General features: G+C 39.4%; 1 protein-coding gene across 1 annotated transcript; it reads left to right on the top strand.

The window, feature by feature from the left end:
• The first annotated feature begins 30 nt into the window (after positions 1 to 30).
• On the top strand, positions 31 to 16,906 carry GPALPP1 (GPALPP motifs containing 1). The gene is made up of 8 exons (XM_014895404.2): positions 31 to 194; positions 5,518 to 5,662; positions 6,685 to 6,783; positions 10,670 to 10,778; positions 13,311 to 13,445; positions 13,677 to 13,841; positions 14,259 to 14,357; positions 16,467 to 16,906. Exons 1-8 carry the CDS (start codon positions 110 to 112, stop codon positions 16,683 to 16,685), a joined length of 1,056 nt encoding a protein of 351 aa, XP_014750890.2. The 5' UTR covers positions 31 to 109; the 3' UTR covers positions 16,686 to 16,906.
• The last annotated feature ends 2,391 nt before the right edge of the window (positions 16,907 to 19,297 follow it).

Genomic DNA, 19,297 nt, shown 5'->3' with positions numbered 1-19,297 from the left:
CTTCCTTCCCGGCGGGCGCGGCGTCATCCGGGAGCGCCGCAGGGGCGGGAGCAGGGAAGCGGAGCGGGACGGGGATAGCGGCCGGGCTGCCCCCGGAGCCCGCCTCGCCATGGCCCGCCAGCTCATCGGCCCCGCGCTGCCGCCCGGCTTCCCGCGCCGCGCCGAGGCCGAGCCGGGCGAGGACTTCAGCCAGGGTGAGAGCACAGGGTGGGATAGCGGGGATCTGCGGCCCGTGTTCCACAGCGCGGGATGGAAGGTCTGTCTCCGTGGATGGGAGAGTGGGGCTCCGCAGCCCGGTGTGTCACAGCGCGGGGTGTGCACCGCCAGTGCGGCACCTGGCTGCAGCTAAACTTCCCGAGAGGGTTATTACAGTGACTTTTCCCGGAAAATAAAACAAAACGCTACATGCGATGGAATGCTGCAGTTTCATAACTCTAAAATTCTTTTTAGAAAAATACTGCTTTGAGTCACTTATTTTTGTTTCGCTCAAGTGTCGTGTGCGCTTTGATGCCCGTGCTCTTCAGCAGCTCCAAGTGTGAGATTAGTGGGTAAAAAAGGAGAGGCTGGGCCTGTGCAGCGTGCTTTCCTTGGCCAAGCCAAACCACTTCATCGGCTGTGGTTTTCCAGGCAGTGTAGCTCAGAATGTGGAGCAGCCTGCCGGTCAGTGGGGCTGTGATGCCTCGCCTGCCAGGGTCTCTCATGTTGAGAGCTGTCACATCAGAAGTGGGATCCCCCGAGACCAGGTGACTGCCAGGCTAGCTCTCTTGCAGTGGAGCTCAGTTCCCCCACTAAAATTCTTGCATGTTCTCTGTCAGTAATATCTCTGGAAGCAGCACTTTGAGCGTTTGCACTCCTTGCCTTTAATCCAGGTTCAAGGCACTAGTGCATATATTCAGTTTCTAGCAGTGTGGCACTGACAGTTCAGTTACTCCAAAGAAAACAGCTCTGATGGGAAAGGTTTGTGCTTGTCTGCTCTCTAATTTTTTAATCCAGAAGAGGGAGCAATAGCAAGAGATACAAAGCTGCTGCATTAGCTGACACCATGGTAACATCAAGCTCTGGGTCCATATCTCGGCTTTGTGAGGAAGCCCTGACTACACGAGCCGGTGCTGCCTTTTCTGGCCATATCTGTGTTAGTGACTTATTTATTCACTTTCCATCAACACACTGATGCATGCTGCAAGTATCTGTATCGTGTATGAACAAAACAAGTTAAACTTATCCCTAGTCTGTGCGTTTGTGATATCAGGTGTTTTGGCAGTGTCTAGTCTAAGTTACTCAGCTGAGTTTGTCCCCTCTTTGTCCCAGTGTAAATCAGTTCCATGCTATTACAGTTGCACTGGCAACTGATCCAAGATCTGCTTGGAGGTTTCTGTGTGAAGTGGGTGAAAGAATTTATTTGCCTTTGAAAACAAACAAACAATAACCCCAAACTCTAGCTACTGGCAGGTTGTTTGTTTTTTGTAATTTTCACAAACTTTTCCTGACTTTGACTTACAGCAGCGAAGAGTCCCTGCTCACCCCATGAGGCAGACTACTGCAGTGCAGAGGAAAAAAGGAGAGCAAGGACTTTGGCATAACATACTTTGCTGTACAGAAGTACAGCTCCATCTGGAGCCCTGCACCTGGAGTGACAAAAATCACATGGTGGGGCTGTCACCAGCACCTTCTGTGCTGCAACACTTGCTGGGTCTTGAGTCAAATGGGCCTAGAATTTGTTCTGTAACAATTTCCCCTGTGTTTTCTAACTATTTTAAGAGATGCTTCACCTTTTAAAGCTGAACAGCTTTTCCAATTTTTTCCTGTTGTGGTAGTCTCACTGATATTTGAGCTGCTCATTGCTTTTCTTGAAGAGCACTTGTTTTTTGAGTCTACTTTCATAGTTTCTGTCTCCCAGCTCCAGTAAAGTAGGACTTTAAGCAGCCTGTGGCAGAGAAAACTCTCAAGCACAAGAGAAGGCTCTCAGACAGACACAAGAAATAGGAGGGTGATTAAATATAATTGTGATTAGATTTATTGCTAGTACATTCCTTCTGGAGTCAATCCAACTTTGGGAGGCTAGTTGGCTCAGTTGCCAGCAGCATTTTATACCCTTGTGCAGGCTGATGTGCATAACAGTCAGTAGCAAATATCTCAGCCCCCTTGAGCCCCACTCCTACCACCCTTCTGGATTCAAGCATCCAGACACTTTCTCCCACAATACCCACTGGTGTTGTTACCGTGGGAAAAACCACATTCCCCATGGACTACCTCTGGTGTCAGAGAATTAATGCTAATAATATTTCTGTGACCCTTAATTGGGAACAGGATGGAAGCAAATGGTAGCTGGACAGACCCAAAAGCCCATTCCTGGTAAATCCTTTACCTTCTTCAGCTTGTCCAACCCGTGAGACACACACATTTCCTGATTCTTCACTTCATAACTGTGCTTTGAAGCTGGAGTAACTGTGCTCCTGCTGGAGGAATCATACTTCTTTGGCCCATTTGTTCCTGCCTCTTGGCTGTCCTTGTACCAGCAGGAGAGAAGTGCTGGGGAATAGCTAAAAATAACCAGAGGTGCAGAAGGGAGTTTTGTTTGTTTCAACATTGAGGCCAAATTTGTTACAATAGGGGTGTGTTGGTATGTCTGGGTTGATCTGCCGCTGTGCTGGAGCTGAAAGGCCTTGTCTGTCCTTGAGAGCTTCCCAGTAAGTGTCTGATGGTGTGGTAGATTGCTTAGAATCCCCAAATACCGCAGAAATAACCCTAGCAAAACAAAAAAGTAGCTTTTAATTTGGTTTCTGAATTGAATTGACTTAATTTTCAGGCAGATAGTCACAAGATCAAACTCATTAGTAGGATGATCACTTCTAGTAGCTGTGAAACATTCACTTCAGTCTCACTGCTTCTCTCCTCACTATCCCCCACATTTTCTTCTCATTCTTTTTTATCCCATTGTCCTGCTCTGAATTGTTCTGAGCTTTGTTACTTTGTCACTTTTCTGTTGCTCTGCCATTGCTACATTTATTTATCCTTCTCACCTCGTTAAGTTTAGTTTCCTGACTCCTCCGTTGCTCCTTTTGTCTGTATTTTTCCACTTTTCTGTGGCTTTTGGGGAATTTCACAGATTTCTGATTAGATCTTGACCTCCTTCCTCATCCTTTTCTTTCTTTGCTCCCAGAATTTACGTTTAGCAATTTCCATTCCTATCTTTCTGCTCTTTCTTGTGGCTCCTCAAACCATCTGATCCCTAGCTGTATCTTTGCCTGTGCTGATTGTTAGTCAGTACCATGATCATATTAATTTTTAATCCCAAGTCTCTTTCCTCTAATTTCTTTTCACCATATCCAATGACTTTTTCTTCCTCAAGCTTTAAATGCCATTTTCCCTTCATTAGTCAGTCTCTGTTTAATTTTTGGTTTTCCTGCTTAGGCTGCAGTTCCACAAACAAACAGTTCTTTCAGGAGAGTGCTGTGGTTTGCAGTGTTTTTTTAATGCCTTTTAAGTTCTCTGATCCAACTTATTGCATAGCCTATACAAACAGTTTTGCCAACATAACGGAGAGGAATTGGGATGAAAGTATATGTGTTAGTCCTGGTGTTGAACATGCCAGTGAAGCCAGTCTCCTTTAAATAGGTTTGGTCTTATGAGTTGTGCAGCTCACAAAACTACGCCTAATTTCTCTCTTCCTCTCTAGTATCAGACTCATCAAATTGTATCTGAGTTTGTTCCTTCCACTCCAAGCCTTTTCTTTTGCATTTAGAGCAAATAATGTCTGTTGGCATGATGTCAGGGTACCAGGTGGCTGGAGAAAGCAGTTGTCTTTATCTGGGTTTTGAGTGTTTTAATTCAAGTAGTGCTTTTCGTAGTGAAAGAGGAGACTTCTTGATAGCAGTTTTTATTCCTACTTATCATTCATCTGTTTGTTTCCTTTAATCTTGAACTTATTTTACCTTTACAGGCTAGGGTGTTGTGTTTGTGTTTTTCTGAGAGAAGTGGTTTGTTGGTTGGGTTTTTTCCTTCCTAATGCCGAAATGGATTTGTATGTCCCAGTTAAAGCCTTTTCCATTAAAACAGGAAACAATGAAGGCAGATCTGCCTGAATGCTTTGTAACTAGTGGACTGTCCTTGTGTCTTGTGCTAACGATGATTAAAAGCTTTGTGAAGCTCACTCAAAGGACTTGATTTCTGCCTAGCCTTTGTCAGCTAACAATGGAACCATAATATTGTACTATCAAAAAGTTGTAGATCTTCAGTAGGAGATCTAATTTCCTGGTACCATTTATCTTTTCATCTGACCCTTGACTGTTCATAAAGGGAACAATGTCTCTTCCTCACCAAAACACCTCGCTGTTCTGCAAGTCTTGTACTCAGTGCTTGAGATATTAAGAGGAGGAATGAGTCTGTGTGTCAGGCTGCTAAATCATCAGTAGAATCAAATATCCATTACATGGGAATGTGAGCTGTTTGTAGTGTGTGTAAATGGGTGCCTTGCCCTGGTTTGGGAAAGCCTCTTACCTTGGGACATTGCTGTTTTTTTTCTTGCTCTAGCTGACTCCTTGTTGATCAGCCTGTGAGGGTATCTGTGTTACGGGTCTTGTTTGGAGGGCGTTTGATGATAGGATCAATGGCTGAGCTGCTTCTGGACCCATTGCACATGGTACTGTATCCAAATAAATCTCTAAAGATCAGTGTCTGCTGGTGGACACAGTGCCAGAAACAGTTCAGGCCTGATAGCAGTGTTAGTGTCTGAATTTTACTTTTGCTGAGATATTACCCCAGAGGATGAGGGTTTTACTGGAGCATGAGAGCTCCATCCGCTGCCCTGGCCTTCTGACAGCAATAATTCTTTGAATTCATTCTCTGAATGCCTAAATCATACCCTTTTCAGCAGAGTACTTAAATCTGTCCCTGTTGTTCACATTTAGCTGAACTGGGAATAACCTTAATCATTAAACCATTCCTAAATCAGGCTGGCAATTAATTTAATACTTTATGGTCACAAATGCTCACATTTAATAATTTATGTTCTCCCACTCTGGATATGTACAGATGATGTGTTTCTTCACTAGTAAGCTTCAGATGCTTTATTAAAGTGTTTCTTTTAAATATACTAGTTTATGCCACATCCATTTTACATTAGTTATTATATAAAACAGGGCTTTCTAGTCCTGTTCCAGAGGATGCTCGTGTAGTAAAGAATTAGTAATGTCCTAAGTCAGAACAGTTCAAGGCAGGTTGTTGGAAATGGAAATAGGGTGCTGAAGGAAGTAACTTCTATAAGTTTGTTTAGATATCTTCTCTAAATGCTAGGGAGAGCAGTGATTGAGTAAACTTAATTCCAAGTAAATATGTGTTTTGGAAATGCCACGATAGATCATACTCATTTGAAAGGTTTAGTAGGGATCCTTATTAAACCTGGTCTAGTAGAAGGTTCTCTGCCCATGGCAGAGAGATTGGAACTAGGTAATCTTTAAGATCCCTTCTAACCCAAACCATTCTGTGATTTTATGATCCCAAATAACTCTGGATGTTCAGTTGCAGGACCAGCACTGCCTCCAGACTATAAAAGCAGTTGTAGCTCAGAAACTCCAGAGAGTGATGACGACTCAGAATCTCTTCCTCTACCCAGAGACACAAACAGAGATTCTGAAGAGGAGACAGAAGGAGATCCAGCAGCCAAGTGAGTATATTTTTGGTTTATTTTTGTATTTACAAATTTAATTGCAAATGTAATGTGTCTGTCTAACTTATGAGAAAGGGACAATGTTGTATAAAAAAGGTAAACTCTGTACTCGTGTAAAAAACTTTTGATTATGTGTTCTCCATGTTCTTCATGGCCAAGAATGTTCAGCTGACCTGTTTGACACTCTATGGTGGAATTAAGTTATTTGGGCAAATCAGATCTCTGCATTTATATGTTTTAATTTAGTTCTGCAAATTTCCATGTTTATGCTAAAGACACACACCACTTACCATGTACATAAGTATTCAGTACTTGAATTTTGCCCTGGTTTTGGTGTACTAGCTGTCTTTGAGAGGCCGTAGGACCTGTTCATGGACGTGAATTTATGCATTCATAAAGTCAACGCTAATGAAAAAAAAACTGAATTGTTTAGCAAGTAACAGGAGTCTGCAGATACCCTCATTTCTTGGGTTGATTACTCACAATTGCTGTAATAAGAATTTGTGTGTGTTTGCTCTAAGCCTTGTATAAGAGACTTGAAGGCCATTATGCCATCTTAGTGAGTGCTAGAGTAATTATTATTCATTTTTTTTCTTGTTTTCTTAGCCAATAGTTTTTCACCTAATTAGAATTGAGCAGGAAAATTACTACTCAAAATGCAGACAGTGTATAAAAATGGAGAAAGAAGTGTACTGAATTTTAGATTACTTTGTGACTAGAAAATGGTATTTCAATATTATACTAAACTTCTTTCTACAGCAAAAGCATTCTTAGTGGGTTTTTTAAATTTTTCTTTTCTTTTTTTAAATGTCAGAATGTTTTTTAAGTAAATCTTCTAGTCCCCATTTTTTAATTGCTTCAAATCATTTTGCATCCTTTTGCACTGTTTCCTTGGTAACAGCAGGATTTTTAGTACAGAAGACCCTATGAAATAATTTTATGTGGTTTTTTTCCTTTTTAAAATGCAGATAATTGCTATGCATGTCAAGGTAATAATTAAGTGAAATCTGTATTTGCAGAAAGCCAAAAAGAATTCATGAAGACGATGATGATGATGATGGCTTTTTTGGGCCAGCTCTTCCTCCTGGATTTAAAAAACAGGATGATTCTCCAGAGAGGTAATTAAAATGGAATTATATTCAGATTCTTTTCCTTAAAACACAATTATTTTAGATTAAATATTTTGTGTCACTATTACAGAACATTTCAGTTGTGCACTTGAGACTGAGATGATTAGAGCTAATGCTTCCTCCATTTTCTGAGGACAAGAAACAGCATTCCCTTGAAACAGAGCACACAGCCCTCCTAGACCAGGTTGGAAGGAGAGTAAGAGAACTAATGTAAATTTTCTGAGAAGTATTTTGCATGTCAAATTTCCTCCATTTCTTTTGATAGGTCTCAGATCAGTGGAGAAAAAAACAAATTACAGATACAAGGACCCGTAGTTCATTCTGGTCTGTGAGGGACTGGGGCAATTACCTTGTGTGTGGTGCAAGATACATCATTTGCTAATGCATCAAGGATTATTGTTTACATGTCTCCAGGTACAGAATTACTCTGAGCACTGTAGGTTTTTAGAAAAGAGGCTGTCAGGTCTACACAAATAAGCTTTATTTATGGTTTCTATCAGGAAGCTTTCCATTTGATTGTTTACAGTTGTAAAATACTTCCCCCCAAAAAAATATTATTATGGATTGTCTATACAGGACTCAACCGTGTCTCACAGCCTTTTAGTCCTTACATCAATCTGTGTTCTTCCTTCTATAGTTTGAAATTATAGTCTAGAGTGGAATTGGTGCTTCCAAGGGGATACTTCCTGATGAGAAGTACAAGAGTGCCTTGATCACTTTTATCTTCCTCAGAGCAATAGGGAGCTGGTAGATTAAATAATACTTCTCTGTCAGGTATGTGTTTTCAGTTCCAGGAAAATGACTCAGTTTACTGTTGAATTGTGTGTGTAATACATCATCCCAAAAGAAATTTCAAAGTTAATCTTTTTTTTTTCAGTTTGCATGAATTTTTATGATGCTTGGCAGCATAAAGTTTATGTAACTAAGTAAAAATGTATATAACTAAGGTTATTTGGAAGTATCTTTCTTGTGTACATTTGGTTACACTGTGCTGTAATCAAAAAACTCCTGTAGTTGTGGAATTGTTTGGTGCTTTGATGGTCCCACAAGTAACTTATTTTGTTTTCCTTTTTCTTGTGTTCTGTATGCACAAAGTATTATTTTAACTATAAAATTTAGCAGGTCATTAAAAATAATGTATTGTCTATTAAAAAAAAATAAATGCTTGTAGCTTCTAATATCAGCAGAGGTAGCCTTGCTTTCTTGATTTTTGACATGAATACTCATGGTAAAATGGAAGAGGAAGGGGCCATTCATTCAAGAGTTGGACTTGATGATCCTTGTGGTTCCCTTCCAACTCCGAATATTGTGTGATTCTGTGGCATTGAGGCAAGAGTCTGCTCTGTGTCTGTGATGATAGATTAAAGCAGTAGAAGGCACTTGGCACTCTGTGTATTGTTTTTTCCTACCTCACCATACAATTTCTCCTAGCACGCTCTGAGAAAGCAGATTGAGGAGAGCTGTTTTGCACCCAGCCTGATTGCCTGAATAGGTGGGAACGGTGTGATGTGTGGGAAGAGCCTTGTCTGTCTTCCACCCACACACACCTGGGAGTCTGGGAGGCGGGTAAGCTGTGCAGGGCTCAGACACAATGCTGCTGTCTGCCTGCTGCATTGCCCTTAGCCTTGAGCAGATTGCCAGCTGCCAAGTGAGCCATGAATAATTGAAACAAATGCAGGTCGTTTGTTTCAGTGTATGGACAGGCTGTTTATCAGTTCTGTGTGACATAGTCGTTCTTTTAGAAAAGCTTTTATTCTCTTAAATCTTTTCCAGACATGTCAGAGCAACATGGTCACGATTAGGGGCAGCTCATGTGGCAGTCTGCAGCTTGTTGAAAATGGTTTGAATGATTCCAGTGTAAAATATGTATGTGAAAAGATTTCCTTCAGTTATATTATATTACTGTTTATCAATATTAGACAGAAGTGCAGCATTCATAAATACTTCTGAAGTGTTCACACATCAAGCAACGATGTAAAGAGCAAAGGTGATCTTAAAAAAATTTACGTTACACATCAGAAGAATGCTGAAATACTCACCTCAAAATATGCATTAGCAAGGACTTCCAAGCCCAACAACTGGAGAACAGTCTTTGCCATATATGAAATCCAATATTCCTTAAATTAACGCTTAGTCCGTAAGTTTGGGGGATATTTTTGACATGTATAAGTACTGAAACTGCCTACAGCAGTAAAATGTGTTTACCAGTTACTTATTAGTAGTTAATATATTATTAGAGTGAATATATTATAAGAGTTAAAATATTACTAGTATTTACGTTTTATTAGTATTAATATTATTAGTATTTTATTAGTATTAATATTATTAGTATTTAGGTTTAATTCACCTGTTCAGAGACTCTTTGGACATCCAGGAAACTGTCAAGGATCATGTTACCTGTGTACTGCTGAGGAAAGACCAAAGAGATGTTCATGTGGGGGAAAAGAAAAAGCATAAGAAGTGGAAAGCATGGGAAGAATGAATATGAGAACGACTTTTATGTTCCCTAAAGAGCCTTTGAGCTGTGACAGAATCGAGGCAGAGCATTTCAAATTCGTTCTTTTTCACAGGCTGCATAGATACAGCCCACAACAGACATGTTCGTATATATTTCAGTAGAGACCTTTTTTTATAGTTTGGTTTATCTGTCTCTCCATGCAGAATAAAGGTACTTGTATACTAAAAGAAAAGATTTTTTTTGCTATATCTGTGTAAGTCTAAACTCAATCTCTTTAAATTACGTTAGGAATTTAAAACAAGGTCTTAACAAGAAAGTAGTCAGGAAGGAAGGAAGATAAAACTGCAGCAGCTAGGTGGGGGTGGAACTTCAGAATTATCCCAGATTTCTTGCCTGGGTTTAAAATCACACCAGTGCCCTTGTACTGGTCTGAGTTCATATTTGTTGCTCATGTCTGTATATCTCTGGTTGGTTCTTCAGTGAGAATTTGTGTCTTTTATTTCCCCTCTTTAAACCCTGACAATAATATCAGTACAGCAGAGCTGTACTGATTAGATGACCTGGGATTGAGTAAAGGCCATAATAAGCAAATTCAATTCAGGTGTTGTTACTTTTGATAACCTAAAGCTCAGAACTGAAGGTCTTGATAAACAAAGTCTGCTGTTACGTTGGGAGGATACTGTCACTTGGTTATGTCTTCAGATGACAGCTGTTTGGGTTTTTAATTAATTTTTATTAGCTTTAAAGAATATTATGCTGGATTATTAAGAGGAACCCGCATTCAAAAGACTTTCAATACAGCAAGGACAGTTTCTTTGAGCACAGTTTGTAGTATTCTTTTCACCACTGAGAAACGATTCTCACCTTTCTGTGTTTGTGGAGACAACTGAGTCAACATTGCTTGCAGAGCTGCTATTTAAAAATAAATCAGTGAAGTTACCCGGACTCACAAAACTTTGCTTCTCTCTTTCCCACTCCAAGGTGAAATAAAATCAGAGCAGTTCACTGTTTCTGCTTATTAAAGGACAATGAAAGGAGGTGTGAGACAAGAAGAACAAAATTTGGTTTGTTAATTGCAAAGGAGGAGAGTGTATTTGTCTTGTCACCTTTCATTGCTCCTAAATCTGGTGAAGGAACCTAGGGAAGAAAATAGTGGATTTCCTTGACTATATGCTGCAACTTTCCTGGGTTTTTTTACATCAAAACTGTTTGCACAGGTCTTCCTGGAAAATGGAGACACTCTTATTCTGTTATTTCTACAGTATTTGTGCACAGGGTCACAGTTGGCACAGGGAGGAAGGAAAGTCGTCTTCTCATCAATGTTTGATTTGTATTTTTATATTGATCTGTTATATTTTTCCCCTCAACTGAAAAATCAAGGGTTTTTTTCCCCCTTTTTTTTTTCCCACTGTCAAGGCCCATTATAGGTCCTGCATTACCACCTGGCTTTAAGAAACCTTCAGAGGACACCAGGAGTAGCAGATGTTTCATAGGACCGTCTGTTTCATCAGAATCCCGTCCCCAGGTTTGTGAAAAGACAAGCCTTTTGTTTTAGTACAAGCTATCTGAAATGGTTAAAAAAGTTGCAGCCTGAAAGAGACTACCAGACCTACTTCTCAGGATGACAGTTTAATTTTGGACCAGAAAGCATCTGGCATATTTTTGCTGGAGTCAAATACTGGAGCATAAATAAGCCTTTAAAAAAAGAGAAACCGAAAAGACTGGTCTGGTTTGCTGTGTTTTTGCTGTTAAATAGATGGTGCACTCACTGAACACAAGCAATCTTGGCATGCCAAACTGCAGGCAGAAAACACATCTTCCCCTCCTTAAAGATGTTTACTAGTGACTACAACCTTTAAATAAGTTTATCCAAAAGAATACAATCAAGAATGGTATTGCAGTGTCACTAAACTGTTCTTTGCAATTGCAGGATGATACCTGTAAGTGGGAGTGAGGTGGTGCAGGACACTGACACACCTTTTTGGTTCATGCTTTTTGGCTTTTCTGGTTATGTTAGGTAAAAACTAGGTAGAAGTTCTGTAGTCTGCCATCCCTGCTTGCAAAATAATGCATGTGCTACTAAAGAACATTCGGGAACAAGACGTGTGATAAAATACAGCTGTGGGCAAGATTGAGCTCCCTAAACGTGGGCTTCCAGTACCATTCTGAGGGATCCAGATTGCCTATGGGAGGGCCTGGCAGGTAGAGAATAAGAGAGTAACACTTTTAGAGAGGGTTGTGCCCTTCTTGAGCAGCACATCTTAACCAGGCAGGAGACCTAAGACACCAAAAATAGTGCTGGATACCAGTACTTAGGGAAGTGAATCTCTCTCATGCTATGATAAACTGAATATGTTAATTTCTTGGGAGAATGACAGTTATTCTATTGATTTTTAAAATACTTACATTTTTACATTTAACTCCCAGACACTATGGAAGATGCTAGACACGCTAGGAAGGAATGATGCAAAGGCTGCTCTGAAACTTCACTTTTTTTGGTTAGTAGTTGCAAAGCATGTAATTCTCCAGCCTCCTGCATTGAGTAGTGTTGTAATTCATCGTGCAGAATGATTATCTGACATTTCGGAGGTACTCATCGTCTTATAACTCCAAATAATGATTAAGCAATTTATCATAGTTACAAATCTCTTGAGGCAAAGATGTCAAAACCAGTCTGTTTTTGTATTTTGCAAACAAAGAAGTCTATTTTCTCATAAATACATCTTCTAGCATCAGCTTTTTTACTGGTATTAAAGAACTTACCTTTTTTCTTTTCCTAATAATTATCTTTTTATTACCTCCTCCTAATAATACTATTTTTCTTATTTTTGAATATGAGTAATTTCTTGTTGTCTTTTAAAAAAAATATTTAATTATTTTGTATTCAAGTACGTCTTTAGAAGCATGCTGACTCTTCACTTTGCTTTAGTGAATGTAATGACTCACCACCTTGTGTATTCTCAAGTAATGCTTTGTGCTTCCTGGCTACACAGCCTTGTCATCCTACTCCCATTGCCTTATCACGCACAGTCAGACTGTAGCAAAATCATGGCACTTTTGTGGATATTGGGAACCTTAGCTTTGCTCCCACAGTGGTGTGGCATCACCATTTTCTGCCTAGTTTTTCTTACATCCACATCTGTAGTGTTTGAATTTGGAGGAAGGCACCAGTGAGCTTTCTGTACAACCCCTGGCAACTAGGAAGATTTTTATTGACATCTAGTCCCTAACAAACTTATTTTTTAGCCCTCCTCCAAAAGATTGCTTAGAATGTTATGTCAGAATCATGGAATCATTAAGTTGGAAAAGACTTCCTGGATCGTTGAGTCCAACCTTTGACCCATCTCCACCTTGTCAACTAGACCATGGCACTAAGGGCCACATCCAGTCATTTTCTGAACACTTCCAGGAATGGTGACTCCACCACCTCCTTGGCAGCCTGTTCCAATGCTTGATAATCCTTGCAGTGAAGAAGTTCTTCCTGAAGGGATCCATGAGGAATCGAAGAAGTAAATGACAGAGCCAAGGAATTAGTTGGAGATGCTGTACACACACGGGCATAGTACTATGTGTGCCACTGGTACCCTACCTTGCACTTCAATCTGTCTGGCATCCTTACAGATCTGAGATCAAGACAGTTTTTGCATTGTGAAATTGTGATCCTTATTAGGGAAACGCATCCAAATGTTGCTAGTGATGGTAAAGCCCAAAATATGGAAGTTGTATGCTTGTGTGTTCCAGATTTACCCAGGGCCACAGAGGCTGCATGGATGCATGCAGAACAATAAGAAGTAGCAGGGCTTTGTGTGCTGCCACTGCCTTTACCAGCAGTCTTGCCTCAGACAAGAGATGCTGCTTTTGGCAAAATGGAGATGAAGTATCCGTGTTCAAGTGCTAGAACAGGTCTAATCTGGAGTTCTAATCCAGGTTTTTGTCTGGGAAATGTGTTGTGTTAGGTTTATATGCTCTTCTAGACAAAGTCTTTCCAATTCTATAAAGCTCAAGTGATTCTTGATGCTCTTAACACTGTTTGAAATAAATGTTTTCTTTTTGGAAGCTGACAGATAGTAGCGAGGATGAAGACAATTTTATAGGCCCAATGCCTGCAAAAGGACCAGTGGAGTCTGATGTGGCTGAAGAGTTTGAACGCAGAGCTCAGAGAATGAAGGAAAAGCTTACTTCAGCAGACAGCGTAAGTTGGATTTCTTAATTTCTTGTATTTTGTTGCTGGAATGTATTTGTCTTTCTCTTTGCCTGTTTCTGTGTAAACCTGGCTGCAGTTCTGCTTGGCATGCTACATTAATGCATGTATTAACACAAAGAAAAAAAGTCTATGATTTCTGCTGGAACCCAAGAGATTCAGGCAGTAATTTTTGATTATGCTTTTTTCACTCTTCCCTCCACCCCTGCTACTTTTGCAAAGGATGAACCCAAACAAGTTACCAGGGAATCGTGGATGACAGAGCTTCCACCTGAGTTGAAAAGCTTTGGATTTGGCCCAAGAACATTCAAGAGACGAGCTGATGACAAATCAGGTGATAGATCTATTTGGACAGATACTCCAGCTGACAGAGAGAGAAAAGCCAAGGTGAGCATTTATTTATTCATTCATATACACCTGCAGGCAGTAGGTGTTACTGATGTTCTGTGAAAACAAAGTAAAGATACTGGGGGTTGTTCACTGAAATTTTCTTTCCCAGATTTTTCTTTGTTATCGAAATTTACTAATTCAGGCTTAAAGATAAAGGCAATGAAGTAACAACATTAAATATCATTGATATGCATTTATTTCTGCCCCCTTTTGCAGGAGTCAGATACTCTGTATCAGCTCATTGACTTTCCAATTAGCATGTCCAATTTCGTCTATCAAGCTGAGCAGAAAATATTTGGTGGCCTCTATCATGGACTTTACCCTCCAGATTTAATTAAAGTAGATATAGATTTGCTTGCTTTTTACTTCAGACATTCTGATTACTGTAACATGTGGTTTTCTTCTACTCATCAGGAAAGAGAAGAGGCAAAAAAGTCAAGCAGTAAGGATAATGAAGAAATGGTATTATCTGGGAGGGACAAGAGGCTTATTGAGCAGGTGACTTCGTACAACGTAAGTGTAATCACAAAATACTTCTTCTATATCCTTTAGTTCTTCACTCTCCTTCTGGTTCTCATTTCTAGTGCTGCTGGTTTCCATGGTGATGCCACTACAGTTTTCCCTTTTAGTGCCCAAACCTACTGCTGTTTTAAGACATTAGAACACTTGGCATTAATGTCAACAAGAGCAGGATTGGGACCTCTCCAAAGTGACAGAATTTGGGTTTGTGTATATTGCCTCAGTTTTAGATGGTGTTTTCCTTCAATCATCCTCATGTCAGGACATGGTTGCTGGGACCTTAATTCAAATATTAGCTTGCTTCACCCAATTACTGACATCCCAAGAATAAAACAATAGTGCTGGTTTAACTTTTAGGCCAACGTAATGCACTAACCTAAAAGAGGCTTGATGGGCTAAGCAGGTCACTGCATTAATTACCCTCTGTCATTAATTACATTCAGTACTCATTACAATAACTTCATTACATGTAGTTTTTTTCAATCTCTACAGGAGCAGATAATGTTAACAGAGAGATGTTGATTACTAGAAATCTGAACTCCATGTCAAATTCCCTCTCACTTTTCTGTATGTCAGCCCTGTCCCTTAGAGTGTGTAGACCACTGCCTGCCTTACAGCTCTTACTTCCAGTTCTTCCCTGATGTATGGCCTGAACTCCTATAGAAGGCAGTTTTGTCTTTTGAGAGGACAATTAACTTGAGAATCACATCTTTGACCTATTTTACAGGTTTATCTGGCACTTCTGATAATTTATTTCTAGTTCGTTAAATCATATATTTCTCTTGACTTAGAGACTTGCAAATCCAGAGCTATTAGCATTCTGTCTTAAGGTTCTTCTTTAGCATCTGTTTCTACTGTCACTATGAATATAATAGAATAATTCTCATGTAAAACTATGGGTTTTGCTCGGTGCCATTGGTGGAATAAAGCATACACAGGCCTTTGCTGTTTCTAATATTCATGGAGTTGTCTCAAAGTTCAAGAACAATGTTTCTTGGGTTGTTGTTTTGTTTGTTTTTTCTTTTTTGTTAAATCAGTTCTTTTCTGATTTTCAGGTGGTTGTTTTGGGTATTTTTCTTTTAATGTTTTTTCCTCTATTCTTTCCTATTTCTTTCTCCACTGACATTTACCAAGGATACTTCACTAGAACATATTTCATTCTTAAAGTAGTTTCTTCTTTCCATGCTGATGTAACATACATTCTCTGGTGCAATTTTGTCAACACTAACACAGTTACATCATGAATAAGTATTGTATATTTTCCATGAGAATCTTTTCTTAACACATGCATAAGCTGTTATTTGCATGTGATGTAGTGAGTGTTTGCTCAGGAAGTGAAGGAAAATCATGAGAAAACAGAGCTGCTCAACTTTTGCACTTTTTGATGAGAGAGTTGGTTTAGATACACAAATGCACTGTATCTGAGTAAATGAGGGGCCTCATGGTCTTGTGAGAGCTAATCCTGCTCCTTTGTGAAATCAGCAGAAGTTTTATGTTGTGTTTGAGCTGGATCATGCTCTCTAAGAAGTGCAGCTAAAGCCCTTGAGTTGGCAAAACACATGCTCCAGCTCAAGCCTGTGACTTTGTCCTGTGGGCTTTCAGCAGATGATTGAAAATTGGGAGCACACATTTAAAAACCCACTTTTGTGCATGAAAGATTAAAAGGATGTCTAGCTTGTTCCTGCCCCTAGCAGTGACCAAATCCAGGTGCTTAGGGAATGTGTATAGGAAACTTGGCCTGTACTTTGAGATATTTCTTTTGACATGGTGTCTTCATTCTGCCAGTAATGTCAGAACAACTTTTATATTTCTTTTGCATTAAGTTCATCATTTATCTGCATTGTCTGCTGAGATTCAACAATATCATGGCTATCTACAATGTTATGGCCATCTACATCAGTGAATTATTAGTATTTTATTCTAGACAAAATTGCTCACACTTTCTACTCCATGTATGCTAAATTTATCATTTTATATCCAGTTACTAAGCTATCTTCTTCTGGAATTTTTAGCCTTCCTGACTTTAATATTTCCATTTGGATTTTCTGTATGTTGTTGTTATTCTTTAATACTTTACTTCCTCTTCCTCCTCATTTTTTCCAGGAGTCAAAGAGGTCAGAGTCTCTCATGGACATCCACCAGAAGAAGCTGAAGAGCAAAGCATCTGAAGAAAAGAGCAAACCTCAGGAAAGAAGGCCATTTGACCGAGAGCAGGATCTCAAAGTCAATCGCTTTGATGAAGCACAGAAGAAAGCTCTCATAAGAAAATCCAGAGATCTGAATAGCAAATTTGAGCACAGTAAAGGCAACATGTTTTTATAAGATGAAAGCATTAAGCTTTTTTGAAGTGAAGTCAATTAAAATTTGAATACTTAATTTTTGTAAGTATTTTTCTGTAAATATTTGTATGCAAAATAAATATCCTGATGTTTAATTATTTTTCCTTGTCCGTAAATACTGTCTTAGGGAGGATCATCTGTACTATAACTAAGCTAGTAAAGGAAAGTCCTGGTATAAATAAAAATAAATTTGCTATCCTAAAATTTTGATACCTATATTTTTTCTTGTTAGTATAAAAATAATTAAAATAGGTGGGTTTTTGAGGAACTCTAGATTTAATCTTGCAATGGAGTTGGCAGTTTTCCCTTTTCTCCTGCCATGCTTAAGATACTCTTTCTGAGCCTGACCTGAAGGCCATGGAAGAATCCTCTTTACATTTGTGTGCAGAACATTGCTTGACTGGAGTTCTTAATGGGGAGTATAAACTCAAATGGCAGCTTTTACATTTGCCCAGTGCTTTTATTTCTGTGATTCTGTGTCTGTACATAAATACAGGTTTATATATATGCAGCATAGTTTCTGTACTATAGCAGGAAGAGCCAGGGGTAGCAGGAGTAGTAAAACCTCAAGGTTTTCAGAGTTAGTTGTAAAATGGTAGTATATGAGGAGAGAAAATCTAATTTGAGTTTCAATTTGTAAGGATTGTCATCAGAAATCCATCTTTTTTTAAGCACATACAATGTGAAAATCAAAATAAGGCTTATTTTGTCCATTAATTTGCCAACCAGAACAGCTCTTCTGTAAGGAAGGAAATGAATCTGACATTTTCAAAAGTCTACATTCATGTTTGGAATTCTCTACCTCTTCTGTGGGTTAGCAGCAGAAAGGGTTGTTAAACCTTGCAATGGGCTGCCCAGGGAGGTGGTGGAGTCAGCATCCCTGAAGGTGTTCAAGAAACAGCTGGATATGGCACTTGCTGCTTTGGTCTACAACATGGTCATCAGTCAAAGGTTAGACTTAATGATTTAGGAGTCTTTTCCAACCTAAATTATTCTTTACTAATTATTTTAAATTAGACCTGTGCTTTCACCCTTTGTCTCAAATGTTTAGGATCCTTCTTAAGCAGTTACTGAAAGCAGCTATATATGAAAACAATTTTATATATGAGAGGCTGGTAATTTGTTTTGGAAGTATAAATACTGTGGGGTTTGCTGTAATCTGAAAAAAAATCCTGTAATTTGGAAAAAGGCTACCCTGCGAGATGGTATCTGGATTATTTCATATTTAATGGAGCAGTGACCTAACAAGCTCTAGAAATGAATAGTTAAAAACTTGGTCTTATTTTATTGCATTTGTGTGTGAGCTGGAGACACGGGCTTCATGTGCTGAGAAGCCCTGGAGAGTTTCCAATGCTGCAAATGAGTGCTTACGTGGAATGTATTTAGATACCACCTTTTTTTTTTGTTTGTTTGTTTGTTTTTTTGTTTTTTTGTTGTTTTTTTTTTGTTTAATAGACAATTTATTTTGCCAGCTGAACAATCTTCTACCTTCAGGAGAAAGAGACTGATTTTGTATTGTGTTTGGTTTTTTTCAGTTTCTGAACCTTCTGTTTTGAGGTGAGAGGAGGGTTTAAATAAGGGCTATTTATTTTTCTTCCCCTAATACAGACTTCTCTTACCTCATGCTTTTTTAACTCAGCAAGCAAGGCCTCGTTAAGATTCTACTTTCTGAGCAAATGTTGATTTCTTTATTGGAAAAGCAGTATTAGAAGTGTCTGGGATTTTTTTTTAGGCAATTAAAGTGATGACAGGGTGAGCATGGCATGACTAGCTAAATCTTCACAGCTAAGAAAAAATTACTTGATGAGCACATCATGCAGTCCTTGCTCATTCAAAGTCTGGAGAAAGAATGAGGGCGGCTTGTATAAAATATTTGTTGTTGTAGTTCTGTGCTCTGTTTTGATTTTTGCTCTTTGGCTCCTCGGCCCCTCCTCCTCCAAACTGAGGACCTGTCATCAGATTCACAGATGGTCAGATCCAGTTGGCTCCCTGCTGTTTGCTCTCTGCCCTGCCTGGCTCCATCACAGTCTCCTGCCCTGTCCAAGGCCGTGTTTGAGAAGAGGCTCTGCAGTGTTGCTCGAGAGGAGAGCTCTCATAAGGGGTGTGCAGCAGCCCCTTTGCCATCCTGCATTACTCATGTGTCTGTGGGACACACGGTTCCAATTAATGACGCCTTGGTGTGAGCTGGTGACTCTTCTTTTATCCCCCCCCTCTCTCTGCAGCAGCTTCTTAAAGACTTGATGATATCAGTGTTATGAACTTGAGGTGGAGGAAAGTGGAGCTGTTGAGAGTTCAAGTTAAGCTTTTCATTACCTTGTATAAATTGTATGAACCTTTGAACTGAATTAATACACATAGTCATCTCTTACTCCATGCCAAGCCATTCCCTCAAATAGTCGTTAGAACAAGCAGTAACTCAGTAAATTACAAGCTCTGTAAACTTTTATGGGAAAAGATGAGACATCTACAGTTTGGACAAGTTGTAAAGTATTTCTGCTGAAATGTTAGGAGGTGTTTTTTTCAGAATCTCATTTGAAAAACCAGAATCTATTTCACAGAGAATCTTCACCATAATTACTATGCAGTGTTTCTGGT

The sequence above is a fragment of the Sturnus vulgaris genome, chromosome 2, assembly GCF_052056855.1.
Source record: "Sturnus vulgaris isolate bStuVul1 chromosome 2, bStuVul1.hap1, whole genome shotgun sequence".
NCBI lineage: Eukaryota > Metazoa > Chordata > Aves > Passeriformes > Sturnidae > Sturnus > Sturnus vulgaris.
This window is presented reverse-complemented; position numbering and strand designations above follow the sequence as displayed.